This window comes from Schistocerca cancellata, chromosome 1, assembly GCF_023864275.1.
Source record: "Schistocerca cancellata isolate TAMUIC-IGC-003103 chromosome 1, iqSchCanc2.1, whole genome shotgun sequence".
NCBI lineage: Eukaryota > Metazoa > Arthropoda > Insecta > Orthoptera > Acrididae > Schistocerca > Schistocerca cancellata.
Window position 1 is genome coordinate 413,122,727 of NC_064626.1, and position 16,301 is coordinate 413,139,027.

A 16,301-nucleotide genomic window follows, 5' to 3' on the forward strand; every position below is an offset into this window, starting at 1 on the left:
CAAATGTCCACAGAAGCTGGGTAACTGCATGGTAGGAATTTTATACATGTCTACAGCAGTGAATGAATTATGTACATCTGACGCCGACCCTTATCCATTTACATACAATGACAGCGGCAGATAAAGCAAAAGTCAGTAATCCTTTCACTTCCCTTCCTCAACTATTACCTTCTTGCAATGGTTCTCATTTGAAAAAATTAAAAAGTTATTGGGCACCAACCACTTGAAAGCTAATAAAAAGACCTGAAGGACAGGAACAATAATGAGACATGTATTATTTAGGATAAAGTTTTTATTTTAGTACAAATTTGTAGAGACCAACATCAGGCATCAAAAGTTCCTGTAAATAACGAACAGCACAGTATTAGTTAATGCAACAAACCCAAATTTGCACATATAGGTAATTAATGGGCTTAAATCAACACTTACTTTGCAAGAATGCCATCCTTTTTTGCAAGCCTTGCTATACAGTCATCAGACTCCCCCTATAAAGAAAGTAAATTATTACTTTGAAAACTGAAAAAGCAGGATGAAACAATTAGATATGGACCAAACCAAAATTGAAAAGCTAAGATCAGTTACAAAAGGTTAAACTGGCAACACAAAAGCATATCAGTTACCACTTGTGGATATGGTGTTAAACTGGGATCATTGTCATCAAGTAACCAGTTTTTTGGCACAACAGAAAACCTTGTGAAAGTACTTATGATGGTTACATATTTTATTGGAAAGATCGTTCAATGAAAATACTTTTTCATCAATACAATCAAATAATGGTACACATTTTCTCATCTTTTCAGCTTACAGATACAGGCAACAGTTTGAGTACGTCTTGTCTCAAAGGTAGTAAAGCAAGCAACACAATATTCTTTAATTTATAAAGGCATATAATTAAAGTGTGATATTCATACTGGTTCATTCATCAATCAACTGCCTAATATCACCCTGGTATTTCAGAAATATCATGCGGCACAAAACAAGCTAGTACAGTGATAAGATTATAGATCTGTATTCTGGTAGGCAGTTCCTAATCCCATTTGGCCAACCACACTAAGTTTTCTGTGGTTTTCAACAGCCAGGACAGTTCGTTTGAAAAGAATGTAGCCAACCTGCTTCCCTATTTGATTTTGTGCCCCATCTTGTATGAACTCATTGCCAAAGGGACATTATGCCATAACTTCCTTTCTTCTTACTATTCATTAGTTTAAAATAACACACCGTGTAAAAAGCCAATTACTATAAAGTTCCAGTGCAGATAGCTGATGTAGGTAGCCACTTATGTTCAGTTGTTAGAATAGGGCCATTTCATGCCAAATAGTTAATTTGAAAAAAATTCCTGCTTGACCAGCATGGATTCTGCTCAAATTTTGTATGAACATTCATTCATACCTGCCCAATGAACATCAGTAAAGTTTTACTTTCACCAATTTAATACTTGTAGAGAAGTAGTCTTTTTATTTATTTTTTGACCCCATAGTGCAGCTATGAACAATGCAGCCATGGGTTTTTGGCAACTTTGGAACAAATCTCCAGCTGTATTTTCTTGAAAGAAACCTAGACATTTTTATACAACTTTCTGCACTCTCTAAAACCAAACCATAAAAAGATTTTCTGCACAATTTGCATATGGATAATCTGAAGCAAAATCAGCTAAAAAACACTTTAAAAATGGAGATAGTTATAAGCCTCCAGAAGCAACTGTGCAGTATATCTGAAACTTTGCATTTAATAACTTACCAATGTAAGGCCATAGAATATGAAATTTTGCTCTCCTGCTGCTTTCCTGTAGCTGACAAATCTAGAGCTAAAAAAGAAAGTGTCCTTCGGAAATTCTTTTAAAACATTTTCATTATAAAGGCCATGCTCCAAATCACCTAAAAAAATACATTAAGTTTTGAAATGGGAGCATGTAAGGCCCTGGCCCTAAAATAGAACGACAACATGGAGCTGCATTGAAAATGGGCCCATATTCCAAAGATACTCCTTTCCACTATCTTTTTATTATGTTCAACTGCTTAATACTCTCTGGGAAAGATAATATCTAAAGTCCTAATCACCAGGAAATGAGCTTGAGCCATTAACTGCAAGTCAGTCTTTTTTGTTTGTTTTTCTTTCAGACACCTATACAGCATTCAGTTCTACAACTTTTTTTTAAACAATGAAATTGATTGAGGAGTCCAATAAAAAAATAGTTTCCTCTTTTTGGGGCTAATAATTTGAGATGTGTTCCAGATGACATTCTACAGAAATAAATGAAACCTAGCAAAATTCCAAGAAGCTTGAAGTAAACACAAGATTAGGAGCTTCGGCCTTTTACACTTTAGAAATCATCAGCTTGGAATCCTGCATAAAGAAATCCCTTTCAGATTTGGAACATGTGGCGGATGTTACATGATTATCAGGTGTGGCCCAGAAGTCAATGGGGATGCTGGTTTTCTCACTTTAAAAGCAACCTGCAGTGGTTAAGCCATCATTATGGATCATACCACCACATTCCTAAATTTTTTTTATGTGTACACAGGTGTTCCATATTAACCGCTAACTATGCTAACACATAGTACCATATACCTTAAACCGGAATTAAACTAGACATCGATAGTATTGCACAATAAAGAGACATTAATAATTTCTTATAACATTAATCAATTCTAAAAATGTCAGGAAGACTGCTGTGAACTTCGCCAAGATTCACACATGACAGTTGTGCAAGACCTGCAGCTGTTTATACGATGTGTGTTGCAGCTATTATGCAGCAAGTTTTCTACCATTGTCTGAAACATACTGGTAATGTGCAGTTAAATTGTGAAATTTATAATCAGTTTACAGTTTGATTCTTTGGTTGTATCAGGAAAACACGAGTCAGAATGAGTCATGACAAAAGACACCTATTTTTTGAATTTTTTTCTAGTTGTGAATGGTGGGCTCCATGTTTCCAAGTCGTGCAGTGGCCGTAAGTCATAAAATTACCAAATATGCAGCAACCAGTCGCAAAATCATGTTTTATTTATTCACTTTTGCAAATCTATTTCAGCTGAATAACACAAAGTATTTGACCTCTGCTTAAGACAGTATTACTACTCAGGGAACATATTGGTTGAAAGCGCTGATGATGGCGGCTGTTCAGTTCGATTTGCAAAAGTGAATAAATAAAACATGATTTTGCAACTGGTTGCTGCATATTTGGTAATTTTAAGTTTTTCTAGTTGTTCAGACTATCTCATTTCCTAGTTATCAAAACTTTTGATATTACTGTAGATCATAAAAGATGTCAGATTTGTGGCCAGTGGAATATGGGTCTATTTGTCATTTTAGGACCTTAATTGCAAAACGAAATAGTGTTTTGGTGTTTAGAACAGGGTCTACCCAATAAAAGCAGTTTAAATGAGTTTGCAGAAAACACTTTTTGTGAAAGTGGTGAAAAATACCCATTTTTTTTGGAATAACCAACATTACCCACAATTTTTACATTATTGGAAAACAGCAGGAGAATGAAATTACACATTCTAAGACCTAGTAGTGATAAGTTGTTACAAGCAAGGTTTTAAGTGAAGCCTGAAATTAATTCAAGGTATATAGAAAGCTTAACTTCAATTTTTTTTGAGTGACTTTACTTCAAGTTATCCATACTCAAATCACTCAGGAAACCTTTAGTTATTATGCTATACAAGATTACCTTGTTTTGTTTCTTTCAAGAAAATATTACCAGATATATTACATCTTAAAGTTGCCAAAAACTCTCAGGCGCATTGCCTATAGCTGTGCCAGGGTGTTGTATGACTATATCCCTGGAAGTATTGAATTAATGATCGTGAAACTTTACTTATGTTCGGTGGTGGCTACTGTGTAAGATCTCATGAACACCATAACTTTTGACATCTTGTGGACTTATTGGTTACTTTCCATGTAACATAGATACAGCAGCCTGAAATGTACGGCACTTAAATCCACCATGCTGTGTTACACAGCTGCTCCTCTACACCCCATAAAACTAAGGATCAAGGCCACAAACACACATTCAGTTATGCACCTTTTAAGGAGCTTTTGCACAAGTGCAGCTGGCATGACAGGTAATTGCCTTTTGGGTCAAATACATACAGATTTAATAAGCAAAATGAACAGTTCATGTTGTGCACAGCTAGAACTTACCATTGAACTATAAGTTTATGACAGAGCAACTAGGTGGGAGCTTCTATCTCCCTTTTCTTAGCATAAATCCTGCTAGATGATAGAACAATCCTCAGATATACCAATTCACACACTATAGGGTGTCAGTGTATGTTATAGCCATACTGAGTAAAACACCAAAACTTATTTTGTGGGTTTCGGAATGTGTTAGAATATATTAAGTTTTGGATTTTATTGTGTACTTACCCCATGATTTCTGAACAATTAATAAAAGGATAAAACCTCTCCCTGAAACAATGATAAGAATATGCTTTTGGCATTGGAAATTGTTGTAATTGAAAAAACTCTTAGCATGACCAAGACTTTTCAGAATTGAAAAAACAAGCACATGGTTTTTCTTTAGTAAGTGACCATGTCAGTCATGCTGCAGTACGCTGCAATGTGTATTACCATTAACTTTTACGTGTACTATACAGAAGGACAGGACATTTCATTTCATTAGAGGAAAGTAGGCCATTTTCCTGATTTAAAAAATGAGACTTGGTGAGTAATAATACTTTAATAATACAGTGTTAAATTTAGCCTGATGAAACAGCATTGCAAAAACTCTTACATTTTCCCTTTCTTGGCCTGAACTGTACTTTATTATGCACATAACAAGAAAATTCCTCAAAAACAATTCTTTACTTTGTCAGACAAGTTATACATATTATCATTATTATCATTACTGATAGTTTCTGCCGTTGCATAAACTTGTTCAAATCACATTATACAGAAGATGCTATTTCACACTTTTACGTTCATCTGGATACAAAAATTTGTGAACATCCACAATGTATTCCCACAAGCTGCCACTGTGCTCATTGGAGACAATTCACTTGTTCATACAAAATTTAATAAAAATCAGTGATGGTCACACAGGAGCCTCTAGACCACATGGCATCAAATGACCCAGTAACCATTTGTATTTGCATGTCACACAGCTCATCAGTCCAGTAAATCTGAAACGTTATGTTATTCCCTATGCAATGCCTTTGAAAAAGTTATAAATGTCCTTAGAAGACTCACACTTGCGCTCAGAAAAATATTTGTTTAACAAAGCATTTGCTGAAACTGGAAATGCCACATATCACACAACACCCCTACCACACCAGTACCCCACCAAATTTAAGCAGGTGATCCTCCTAAAATATGGGAGTTATTCCTGCTGAACCCTTCAAAAGTGCACTACGAAAAATAGTTCCATCCTGAAATGAAAAACATCAGAACTTATGGCATCACAGAAGTGTCCGAATCCAGCTGTCTGTCCCGACCTATGATATCAGTATGGCAGACATGACTATTCTCTGAGTCTCCAATATGTCGTCTACGGCGTCGCTACATACATTTAGCAACAACCACGAAAATACATTTATTTATATATAACACACTAACATCACTCTTCAAAAATAAAATGAAACTAATGGCAAAACCTAAAGAAAATCATGGAGGGTGGGGTTCAGGGTGAATACAAGCTAAAAAATCACCACAATCCCAAAACACACAAAACGATGAAAAAATTTAACATATTCCACTACACCAACAAACTCCACAGGAATCCGACACTTTCCTTGACCTACACAGCTGAACCGCAGCTGTCAATACCATGGAAACAATGCCTACAACTGCGAAAACTAGAATCTGCCATTTCCATTGACCATTATACGACAACCACATCCGACGATACCGAAATATCAATGCCTACAACTAAAACTATGATAATTGGAATCAGACATTTCCATTGACCTACACAGGTCAACCACAGCTGACGATACCAAGACACCAACACCCACTAGTACTACAAAAATTAGAATCAGACATTTCCCCTCACCTATAAAACCCAACAACAACTAAAGGATACCAAATCCCAAAAATCAAACATCCCTACATAAATTAAAACACACACACACACACGCACGCGCACACACACACACACACACACACACACACACACAAAAGAAATGCCCAAACAAAAAACATCCCTAACCACCCACAACTTACCAAACACAACCCACCCACCTCACCCCCCCCCCCAAAAAAAAAAAAAAAAAAAAAAAAAAAAAAAAAAAAAAAAACACCAATCACATCTTACAAATCAACAACCGCAGCAAAAGGTCCTCTACAACATAAAACATTCCCCTTCCCCCTGCCCACAACCCACCCACCTAAACCTACGAGGTGCATTCAAGTTCTAAGGCCTCTTTTTTTCTAATTAACTACACAACCGAAATCGATGAAACTGGCGTTACTTCTCGACATAATCACCCTGCAGACGTACACATTTTTCACAACACGGATGCCATGATTCCATGGCAGCGGCGAAGGGTTCTTTAGGAGTCTGTTTTGACCACTGGAAAATTGCTGAGGCAATAGCAGCACGGCTGGTGAATGTGTGGCCACGGAGTGTGTCTTTCATTGTTGGAATAAGCCAAAAGTCACTAGGAGGCAGGTCAGTTGAGTAGGGAGTATGAGGAATCACTTCACTTCAAAGTTGTTATCACGAAGAAACTGTTGCGTAACGTTAGCTCGATGTGCGGGTGCGTTGTCTTGGTCAAACAGCACACGCACAGCCCTTCCCGGACATTTTTGTTGCAGTGCAGGAAGGAATTTGTTCTTCAAAACATTTTCGTAGGATGCACCTGTTACCGTAGTGCCCTTTGGAATGCAATGGGTAAGGATTATGCCCTCGCTGTCCCAGAACATGGACACCATTTTTTCAGCACTGGCGGTTACCCGAAATTTTTTTGGTGGCGGTGAATCTGTGTGCTTCCATTGAGCTGACTGGCGCTTTGTTTCTGGATTGAAAAATGGCATCCACGTCTCATCCATTGTAACAACCGACGAAAAGAAAGTCCCATTCATGCTGTCGTTGCGCGTCAACACTGCTTGGCAACATGCCACACGGGCAGCCATGTGGTCGTCCGTCAGCATTCATGGCACCCACCTGGATGACACTTTTCGCATTTTCAGGTCGTCATGCAGGATTGTGTGCACAGAACCCACAGAAATGCCAACTCTGGAGGCGATCTGTTCAACAGTCATTCGGCGATCCCCCAAAACAATTCTCTCCACTTTCTCGATCATGTCGTCAGACCGGCTTGTGCGAGCCCAAGGTTGTTTCGGTTTGTTGTCAAACGATGTTCTGCCTTCATTAAACTGTCGCACCCACGAACGCACTTTCGACACATCCATAACTCCATCACCATGTCTCCTTTAACTGTCGATGAATTTCATTTGGTTTCACACCACACAAATTCAGAAAACGAATGATTGCACACTGTTCAAGTAAGGAAGACGTCGCCGTTTTAAGTATTTAAAACAGTTCTCATTCTCGGCGCTGGTGGTAAAATTCCATCTGCCGTACGGTGCTGCCATCTGTGACGTATTGACAATGAATGCGGCCTCATTTTTAAAAAATGCACCTTAGAACCCGAATGCACCTCGTACAACTCCCTTCCAACCTTCACATACCAAACCCCTCAACTAACCACACTCAGCCTGCACATCTTCCCCACAGGGAAAAATAACACCTCTAAGGACACTTTTCTGCCAGCAATACTCATCTAAACAAGATTGCAGGTTAGAAGGGTGCCTCTTCTCCCCCCTCCAATTGGCTGATTTGAACCCCCCTCCCCCCCGAAAAACCGATCTATTGTGTTAATATGGTTCACAGCTAAACGATCAAAACCACTCTTCCCCAAAACCCTGTAAGAAGAAAAAGCATCTGAAACAGCAGTTATCCCCTCCTCGATATATTCTTTAATCAACTCCACCAATTCTCTCTTAGTAGAGCTACCCAAGACCCCGAAAATACAGCATACCCACCCCCACGAAATAACAGCCCCCCCACACCCACAAACCAACCTGAGAACTACCTCTTCCCGAACTGTGACTCATTGATATCAACCACCACCCCACTTACCCCTATACTTAACATACTCAGAACACACAACCCTACAAAAAGAAAACAAGTCTAACACAGTTCTCTCATTCCAATCTCATGCAGGGAAAACTAATCGAGGACCTATAACAAAAATAGTACGTCTGCAAAACAATCTCTCACAGCCAACCTAGATTTATCAAACAGGTACCGCATCTAACGGCGTGCCAGACATTATGACGCTGATACAACCACACGTACGTCCCTGGTCCGAGATGCCGGTCCTCTGGTCAACTTCATGTTGTCGTGGCAAATACTACACTTCACAACCACAGCTATCAGTCCAAATAACTGGAGGAATTTAACAAGACAACTTGTCCTCCCCATCAACATAGCACTGTTATATTACATTATCTTATCCACACATAACAGAAGCCACACAAACATCTTACTGCCGAACAGCAAACCAATAATACCTAACAAAAATGCCAAACAACCAAAAAATTGACAAATCACTGGAACAACTTCCAATTCTTAAGTTCCGAACTAGAAACACTGCCAACGACTTAACACATCCAACAGCAAAGCTCAAATGACGATACAACACATTACACTCGGCAAACATTTTGGAAGGAGGTAGTATGGACCGAAACAAGAAAAAACTGTGTATTAAACAGAGGCCCTAAAATTCTTTCCTTAAAAGGTATGAGCACTCGTTCAATAGAAGAAATATGTTGCACAGTATTGAAGATTAAAAAGTGCCTACACCTATTAACATAGTATTTTTGAACCCATGTTAACTGGATTTTTTGCTTCAAATGATCATTCCTGTCAAATGCCCAGGGATTCCCTTTATACAGAACATCACTGAACTTATTTGTTTTACAAAACAAACTACTATTGACACAAGAAAGGAAGTCTGTGCAGCTGGTAGGTATGTCAACTGGCACTGATGTTACTGCCTACACTTCCTCTGTATAAAATTCCACTGCAAAAATACTATTTCACCTTTCAGCACACTCTCCTACTGGAGCACCATACCCTACGTGTAGAATTGGCACCAATTTCCAGGCAAACCATAATGGACACCTATAGTTAAGTACCTCATGAACACCTTCACTCACAGCAGCACGTAAGGTTGCACATCTTTAGAGAGACTAACAGCACAAACTGGACAATGGAGACACCAAGTGCACTAAAACATCAATGTGGCATTTAACATGCAGTGTGTGGAGGGTGAAATTCAGATTGCAGGTAGTCCTGTGATATTTGCAGGGTTTTTTGTACCACAATTTGGTGCCCGTCAATCATGTCACTACAAACAAACAGGATGTTATTTCAACACTCAAAGGACTGTGTGTTGTCCTCTCTGCTACACATTCATGAGGATGCTATGGACATTTCCAGCTCCCAAGGTAGCAATAACTATGTTCACAAAGCTGCAGAGATACAGTCCTGGTTTGACAAACACTCAAGCACCTCGTACCACACCTTGACTCACCCACTAAATCACTTCATCCTAAACCCTCAAAATTTCAGACTGCTCGTAACAGAGTGAAATGCATGAATCAATATCCCAAAAGTTTAGGTGTTACCGGATCTAATCAATGAGTGGCTTCAGCTGAATGTGGCACACCTTGAGAAATTTTTGGATTATCTCACTGAACTGAGGCCATTATAAAAGCTAGAGACTGTCTTACATATTACTAGCATCACATCACTTAAGGCAACTTGTTGTACAGCATACGGATAAACTCTAGTGTCCGGTTCACTCATCTGCACTAAGTAATGATGTCATACATACGGCAAAGACGTTATGTATAGGCAATCTAGGAAAGCAACTGATCATGTTTGTGAACAAACAAAAGTAGCATATGATAAATTTACAATCATACCAACACAGTTATTTACTTAGTCATGAATTATATCAAAACGAACTGAATAACGAAAATAATTAAGAACAAGAATTAAAAACAAATTTCCCGGTATAGTAAGAAGTAATTTCATAATTTATGTGACTAGAAAAGAACAAAGAACCTTTAAATTCCAATACAGCAAAGCAAATGGTGAAGTCATACTGTTATAAAATTCTGCTAATTTTATATTAATTATTGAATTGAATCACAGAAGTGCAGGAATGTGGGAGTTTTGGGCAGGGAGAAACTAAAATGTATCCGAAAACTGGAAAGATTAAATTAATGATAGCAAACACGAAACAGTAGCAGAAAATATGGAGACCCTGACACACTAAATTCTAAAAGAAAAGCCAGTTCATAATAAAAAAACCACTCTATATAGGTCAATTCTAGTTACCAATTCCAATATTAATTACTCGTTTGCAGTAGTTCAGTGAGCAATTACAAATGTAGAAATCTTATAAGCCTACATTTTAATGCACACATGCTGAAAAAATGATTAATTAATGAAGCTCTGAATGGCTACAATTGTTAACTAGAATTTATCTATATGGGAAGCCACTTCTATTTACTGATCCAACCTTTGGATGGTTCATAATTCTGGACATTTTGCAGAAAATCTGTGGGCTACGTTTTTGTAGGATTTCTTACTGATCTCAGTACTGCGTAAAAATTTAAAAAAATAGGTAGGCTTTCTTTTTCATGGCAATGAAGATGGTAATACCATATGTGGAATTCCTGTAACACTTTAGACCACACACTTGTTTGAACGATCTAAATAGCGAACCATGGAATGGTTTGACTCTGTACCATAACCAGAATTAATTTAGGCCTATGTAGATCAGTTCCGGATAGCGATTCCAATATTTGTTAGACCCTACTGTTCGTCAGTCTTCGTTATTTGTTTCGTCCAGTTAGACTTAATAATTAGTATTAAAAGTTAACGCCGATTCATAATATGACTTCACTATGTGCTGTACTGGATTTAAAGGTTCATTGTACTTTTCTTACTCGCATAAATTGCGATGATTTATTACCGACATGTATACTTCTTTTCTTATTTGTTTCCGTTACCTTTAACTCTTGTCGGTACAATTGGGGGCTAAGTAATTGATCACTCTAACTGTAAGTAACTTTATCGTGCGCTACATCCGTTTACGAATATGACCAGCTGCTTTCAAAGAGTTTTGGACGTCCTTGCTCAAAGCAGACGATTGGAATCGGACGCTAGAATTGACCCCAGCATACCACTGAACTCAATAATTCAAATGAAGGAATGTTACAGCTTAACAACGTATCAACAAAGTCATTAAACACAATTCAAAAGCTTGGATCAGGTGAAGGAATTAGACGTGTCCTTTCCAAAAGCATCTATCATTTACCTCATGTGATTTATAGAAAATATTCAAACTAAACTCTGAGGTCCTGATAAAATTCTCAGGTGCGACTATCAAAAAGCAATATGATGGCGAGAATTTCATAGGTGCGATTGGTAGGGGGTTCCATGATGTGAAGTAAATAGTCCTATAATTTAATGTAACAAATTAACAACCGTTCGCAGTGTGCCTTAGATGCATGAAACAAAAGGGACGGTACTCCCATACAAACAATTTCTTCAACAAGCTAATTCCTAAATTAAAATAATTAGCTTGGGTTATTACTGACAGATTTAAAAGAAATCTGTCTGCTCACTCACCATTCTTCGTATGGCTCCACATATTGCGTACATTTTTGTAGTGTCCGTCATACGTCCCGTAGCTGGATCTACATCAGCAATATTAATCTGTATAGACGCATGATCCTTTGCGTGAATGATGCGGTTGCTGGCGGAACTGCACAAAAAGCACGAAAACAATTCCATAACAAAGAAAATACTCAGTAACTATGCAAATTCCATATGGCTGAATTGTTATTTAGCTTGCAACATAACTAATCAAATACAGGTTTTCAACACATTACACACACTATGCTGAAAACCACGTGGTAATATTACCATTTCCGAGGGCGATACAAGTCTACAAACTCTCCTGCGTCGTTTTCCATAACTAGGGTTAGTTGATTCAGTTATCTACCTGAAAAGAAAAACTTTTTGTATCACTATTTTTCAAATTAAGTACCAAAATTCACCAACAAATCACCACAATTCGCAAACGAAACTAAACATACCACACACTCCTTCCACACAGCAACAGCCAAAGAACAACAGACTTGAAACAAAGAGACTCCAAAGCACACACGCGACATCAAAGATATCGCATACAATAACCAAAATTCGTACTATCTAATATCTATGAAATCTGAGTTCCAGTATTTTTAATTAGTTATTTGACATCGCTTATACTGAATGAAGGCCATTACGTTGGCCATCACGTCAATGAACTCGCTTAGCATAATACCAAACGGTGAAAGTCACTTTATGAGAACTATCCGTCAGTAGTTGATTTGTGACGGTGCTACCGACAACTCTGATGACATAAGCACTAAAATTACATTTCAAGACGCCTAATATAAAGAAAAGCACAACAGGAAGGCTACAGTACCAGCGCCTCTTTTTTACAACTGAAGCCTTACGATTTGTGATACAACTTAATAACATCGCAAGTGACTAACATTCGGTTAGCTATCATAGTGTATTAATATCTGTGGACTGAGCACTCAGATGCGTAGAACGAAAATTCTGTCCGCAACACTCCCCTGCATATCAAGTCACGTGATATTCGGACAGTGCATTTTAGCCCGTAGAGCGTTTACCGAGGGTTGAGTTCATTCTAATCAGCTACATATGTATCACCTTTAGAAATACTGTGAACCTTTGTACACACGTTTTACAATTTGATACCAGGTGCTGCAGTTGACTTACAGATGTGAAGAGCAATGGTGTTGTGCTTTTGTGCCACTGTATCATAGCTCAGATTCCTCTTTATTTACGGTTTTTCGGTAACGGGATAAGAAGCGACTGCCGACAGTATTCTTTTTACGTTTTCTATTGCACTTACTCATACTGTTGAACCACTGTTCTAAAGTCCGCGTCATGTTCGAAGGCGGCCCAATTTTCAACCGTCCTGCGCATCTCCCTCCACTAGCCACTGGCAGCCAGTAATATACATTCTCTTTCCGAGCGGTTAGCAGCGAGTTACAGCTAGACAGCGAGAATCTCGCTCCTACATGCTGCACTGTTGCCGTACTTCGCAACTCCCAAATTACTCACAAAACTGCCACTTTTTGGATTTTTTTTCTTGTAGCAGTGAAGGTATGAATGTGTATATGTAGGTTTTGTTTCTGAGGGTAAACGTGTATTTAAGTGTAGAAAAAACAGCAGTGACTATTATTTGGAAATGAGTGCTGTCAGTTTCATGATGTAATTAACAATTCTTGTAATACCCTGCTTCGAAGTTGGTCATTGCTTGTTACAATTTAACTGCTACAGAGAAAACAACAAGTATGAACACCAGAAAACCGGATATTTTCCCTCGTTTAAAAATAGAAATATTAAGCACAATATAAACCAGACTCGTTAATTTATACAAGTCACATGGCAGAATGTACAACTTGACTTCCTTACATGAGAATGGGGTCACACAGTTTTGAATTTACCCACATGTCACTGTCAGTGTAGCCATATGAAATTAATTTACGCAAAGGATAAGGCTATGTGGCAGGTAAAAACAAAAACATTCAAGATATCATTCACTGAATTGCTTGTGCGTGAGCCATTAGACAACATCTGACCCATAGCTTGGGCACAGTCTGTGACGCATGCTGAAAAGCTTCAGAAACAATAATTTGACAGAGATGTGATGATGGATATAAGTCTTGAACCTATCACTATAAATTTATCACCAGGTTGAATCATGCAGAATATAATGTTCAACATATTGTCTAAGGAGAAGTTAAGCTTCTTCCACCATGTTGTATGCTATATAACATGCGAGAATGCAGCTGGATAAATTCGACAATAGTCTGATATTTCCACATGTAAGTCCCTGTCAATTTCAAGGCACGAATTGGATAAGGACCTAAAACGACAGTAACTATTCCAGGTCGAGATATTGGTGGTTTTAGAAGTTATCGGCCATCATTCCCTGGAGTTATTCGCAGATGGTGGTTAATTGTTTTCTTGTTCGATGTATTATAAATGCAGTCTCTAACCGTAATGTTGACCACATTAGTTTACACTCATAATGCCAATTAACCAAAAATATGACAACTGACTGACCATTTGTTCGACAAGCTTTTCATTAAACTTTTATAATTCCTATTTATGCACATTCAAAGACATCAACACACACACTATATACACATTTTTAAAAATTCCAACGAGTACAAGCATTTGCAAGCAAATATAATGATTTCATTTTGTGCTTGAAGTTAATTCTCTTGTGTATTAAATTTCTACTTATAATACGGTTCAAATCGCAATAAATGATAATTATTGCAAGCAGTTTCAATGATCTTTTCGTTAGACATTTCTCATTTTGAGAAAAATTGTACTCACATCTTCACAAAGCTGTGTCAGCTGTTCTGACCTTCCAATATCACACAGAGTAAATCTGTGGAGCAGTGGACGCAACGCTGTCAAGATGTGAATTAATATTTCTTTCATGATGACTAGAAGAAATTGGTTTTAACGTTTACTATTCCCTTCATAGATCTGAGCGTATAATTCGATGTACCATAGAAATTATTCAGGTAGCGAAGGGAGACGAAAATTTAATAGTCATAGGTGACTGAAATTCGATATTAATAAAAGGGAGAGAAGGAAACATAGTAGGTGAACACGGATTGGGGGTAAGAAATGAAAGAGGAAGGCGCATGGTAGAATTTTGCACAGAGCATAGGTTAATCATAGCTAATACTTGGTTCAAGAATCATGAAAGAAGGTTGTATTCATGGAAGATGGAGATACTAGAAGGTATGAGATTATATAACGGTAAGACAGAGATTTAGGAACCAGGTTTTAAATTGTAAGACATTTCCAGGTGCAGATGTGGAATCTTCTATTGGTTATGAACTGTAGATTAAGACTGAGGAAACTGCAAAAAAGGTGGGAATTTAAGGAGATGGGACCTGGATAAACTGAAAGAACCAGAGGTTGTACAGAGTTTCATGGAAACCATAAGGGAAAAATTCACAGGAATGGGGGAAAGAAATAGAGTAGAATGGGTATCTTTGAGGGATGAAATAGTGAAGGCAGCAGAGCATCAAATAGGTAAAAAGACGAGGGCTAGTAGAAACCTTTGGGTAACAGAAGAAATATTGAATTTAACTGATAAAAACGAGAAAATATAAAAATGCAGTAAATGGTTGGTTGGTTGGTTTGGGGAAGGAGACCAGACAGCAAGGTCATCAGTCTCATCGGATTGGGGAAGGACGGGGAAGGAAGTCGACCGTGCCCTTTCAAAGGAACCATCTTGGCATTTGCCTGGAGCGAGATAGGGAAATCACGGAAAACCTAAAACAGGATGGCCGGACGCGTGATTGAACCGTCGTCCGCCCGAATGCGAGTCCAGTGTCTAACCACTGTGTCATCCCGCCCGGTGCAGTAAATGAAGCATGCAAAAAGGAATACAAACGTCTCAAAAATGAGATCGACAGGAAGTGCAAAATGGCTAAGCAGGGACAGCTAGAGGACAAATGGAAGGGTGTAGAGGCTTATCTCACTAGGGGTAAGATAGATACTGCCTACAGTAAAATTAAAGAGACCGTTGGTGAAAAGAGTACCACTTTTATAAATATCAAGAGCTCAGATGGAAATCCTGTTCCAAGCAAAGAAGGGAAAACAGAAAGGTGGAAGGAGTATATAGAGGGTCTATACAAGGGCGATGTACTTGAGGACACTATTATGGAAATGGAAGAGGATGTAGATGTAGATGAAATTGGAGATATGATACTGCATGACCTGTTTGACAGAGCACTGAAAGACCTGAGTCAAAATAAGGCCCCTGGAGTAGACAACATTCCATTAGAACTACTGACAGCCTTGGGAGAGCCAGTCCTGACAAAACTCTACCATCTGGTGAGCAAGATGTATGAGACAGACGAAATACCCTCAGACTTCAAGAAGAATATAATAATTCCATTCCCAAAGAAGGCAGGTGTTGACAGATGTGAAAATTACCGAAATATCAGCTGCAAAATACTAACGCGAATTCTTTACAGATGAATGGAAAAACTGGTAGAGACGACCTTGGGGAAGTTTGGATTCCAAAGAAATGTTGGGACATGAGAGGCAATACTGACCCTAGGATTTATCTTAGAAGATAGATTAAAGAAAGGTAAACCTCTGTCTCTAGCATTTGTAGACTTAGAGAAAGCTTTTGACAATGTTGTCTGAAATACTC

The 16,301-nt window shown here is 38.2% G+C and overlaps 1 protein-coding gene across 1 annotated transcript; it reads right to left on the minus strand.

Moving 5' to 3' along the window:
• Window positions 1-274: 274 nt before the first annotated feature.
• LOC126175802 (40S ribosomal protein S21) lies at window positions 275-12,198 on the minus strand. The gene is made up of 5 exons (XM_049922790.1): window positions 12,127-12,198; window positions 11,954-12,032; window positions 11,657-11,792; window positions 430-485; window positions 275-340 (listed from the first exon to the last, which is right to left on the minus strand). Exons 2-5 carry the CDS (start codon window positions 12,001-12,003, stop codon window positions 331-333), a joined length of 252 nt encoding a protein of 83 aa, XP_049778747.1. The 5' UTR covers window positions 12,004-12,032; window positions 12,127-12,198; the 3' UTR covers window positions 275-330.
• Between the last annotated feature and the right edge of the window lie 4,103 nt (window positions 12,199-16,301).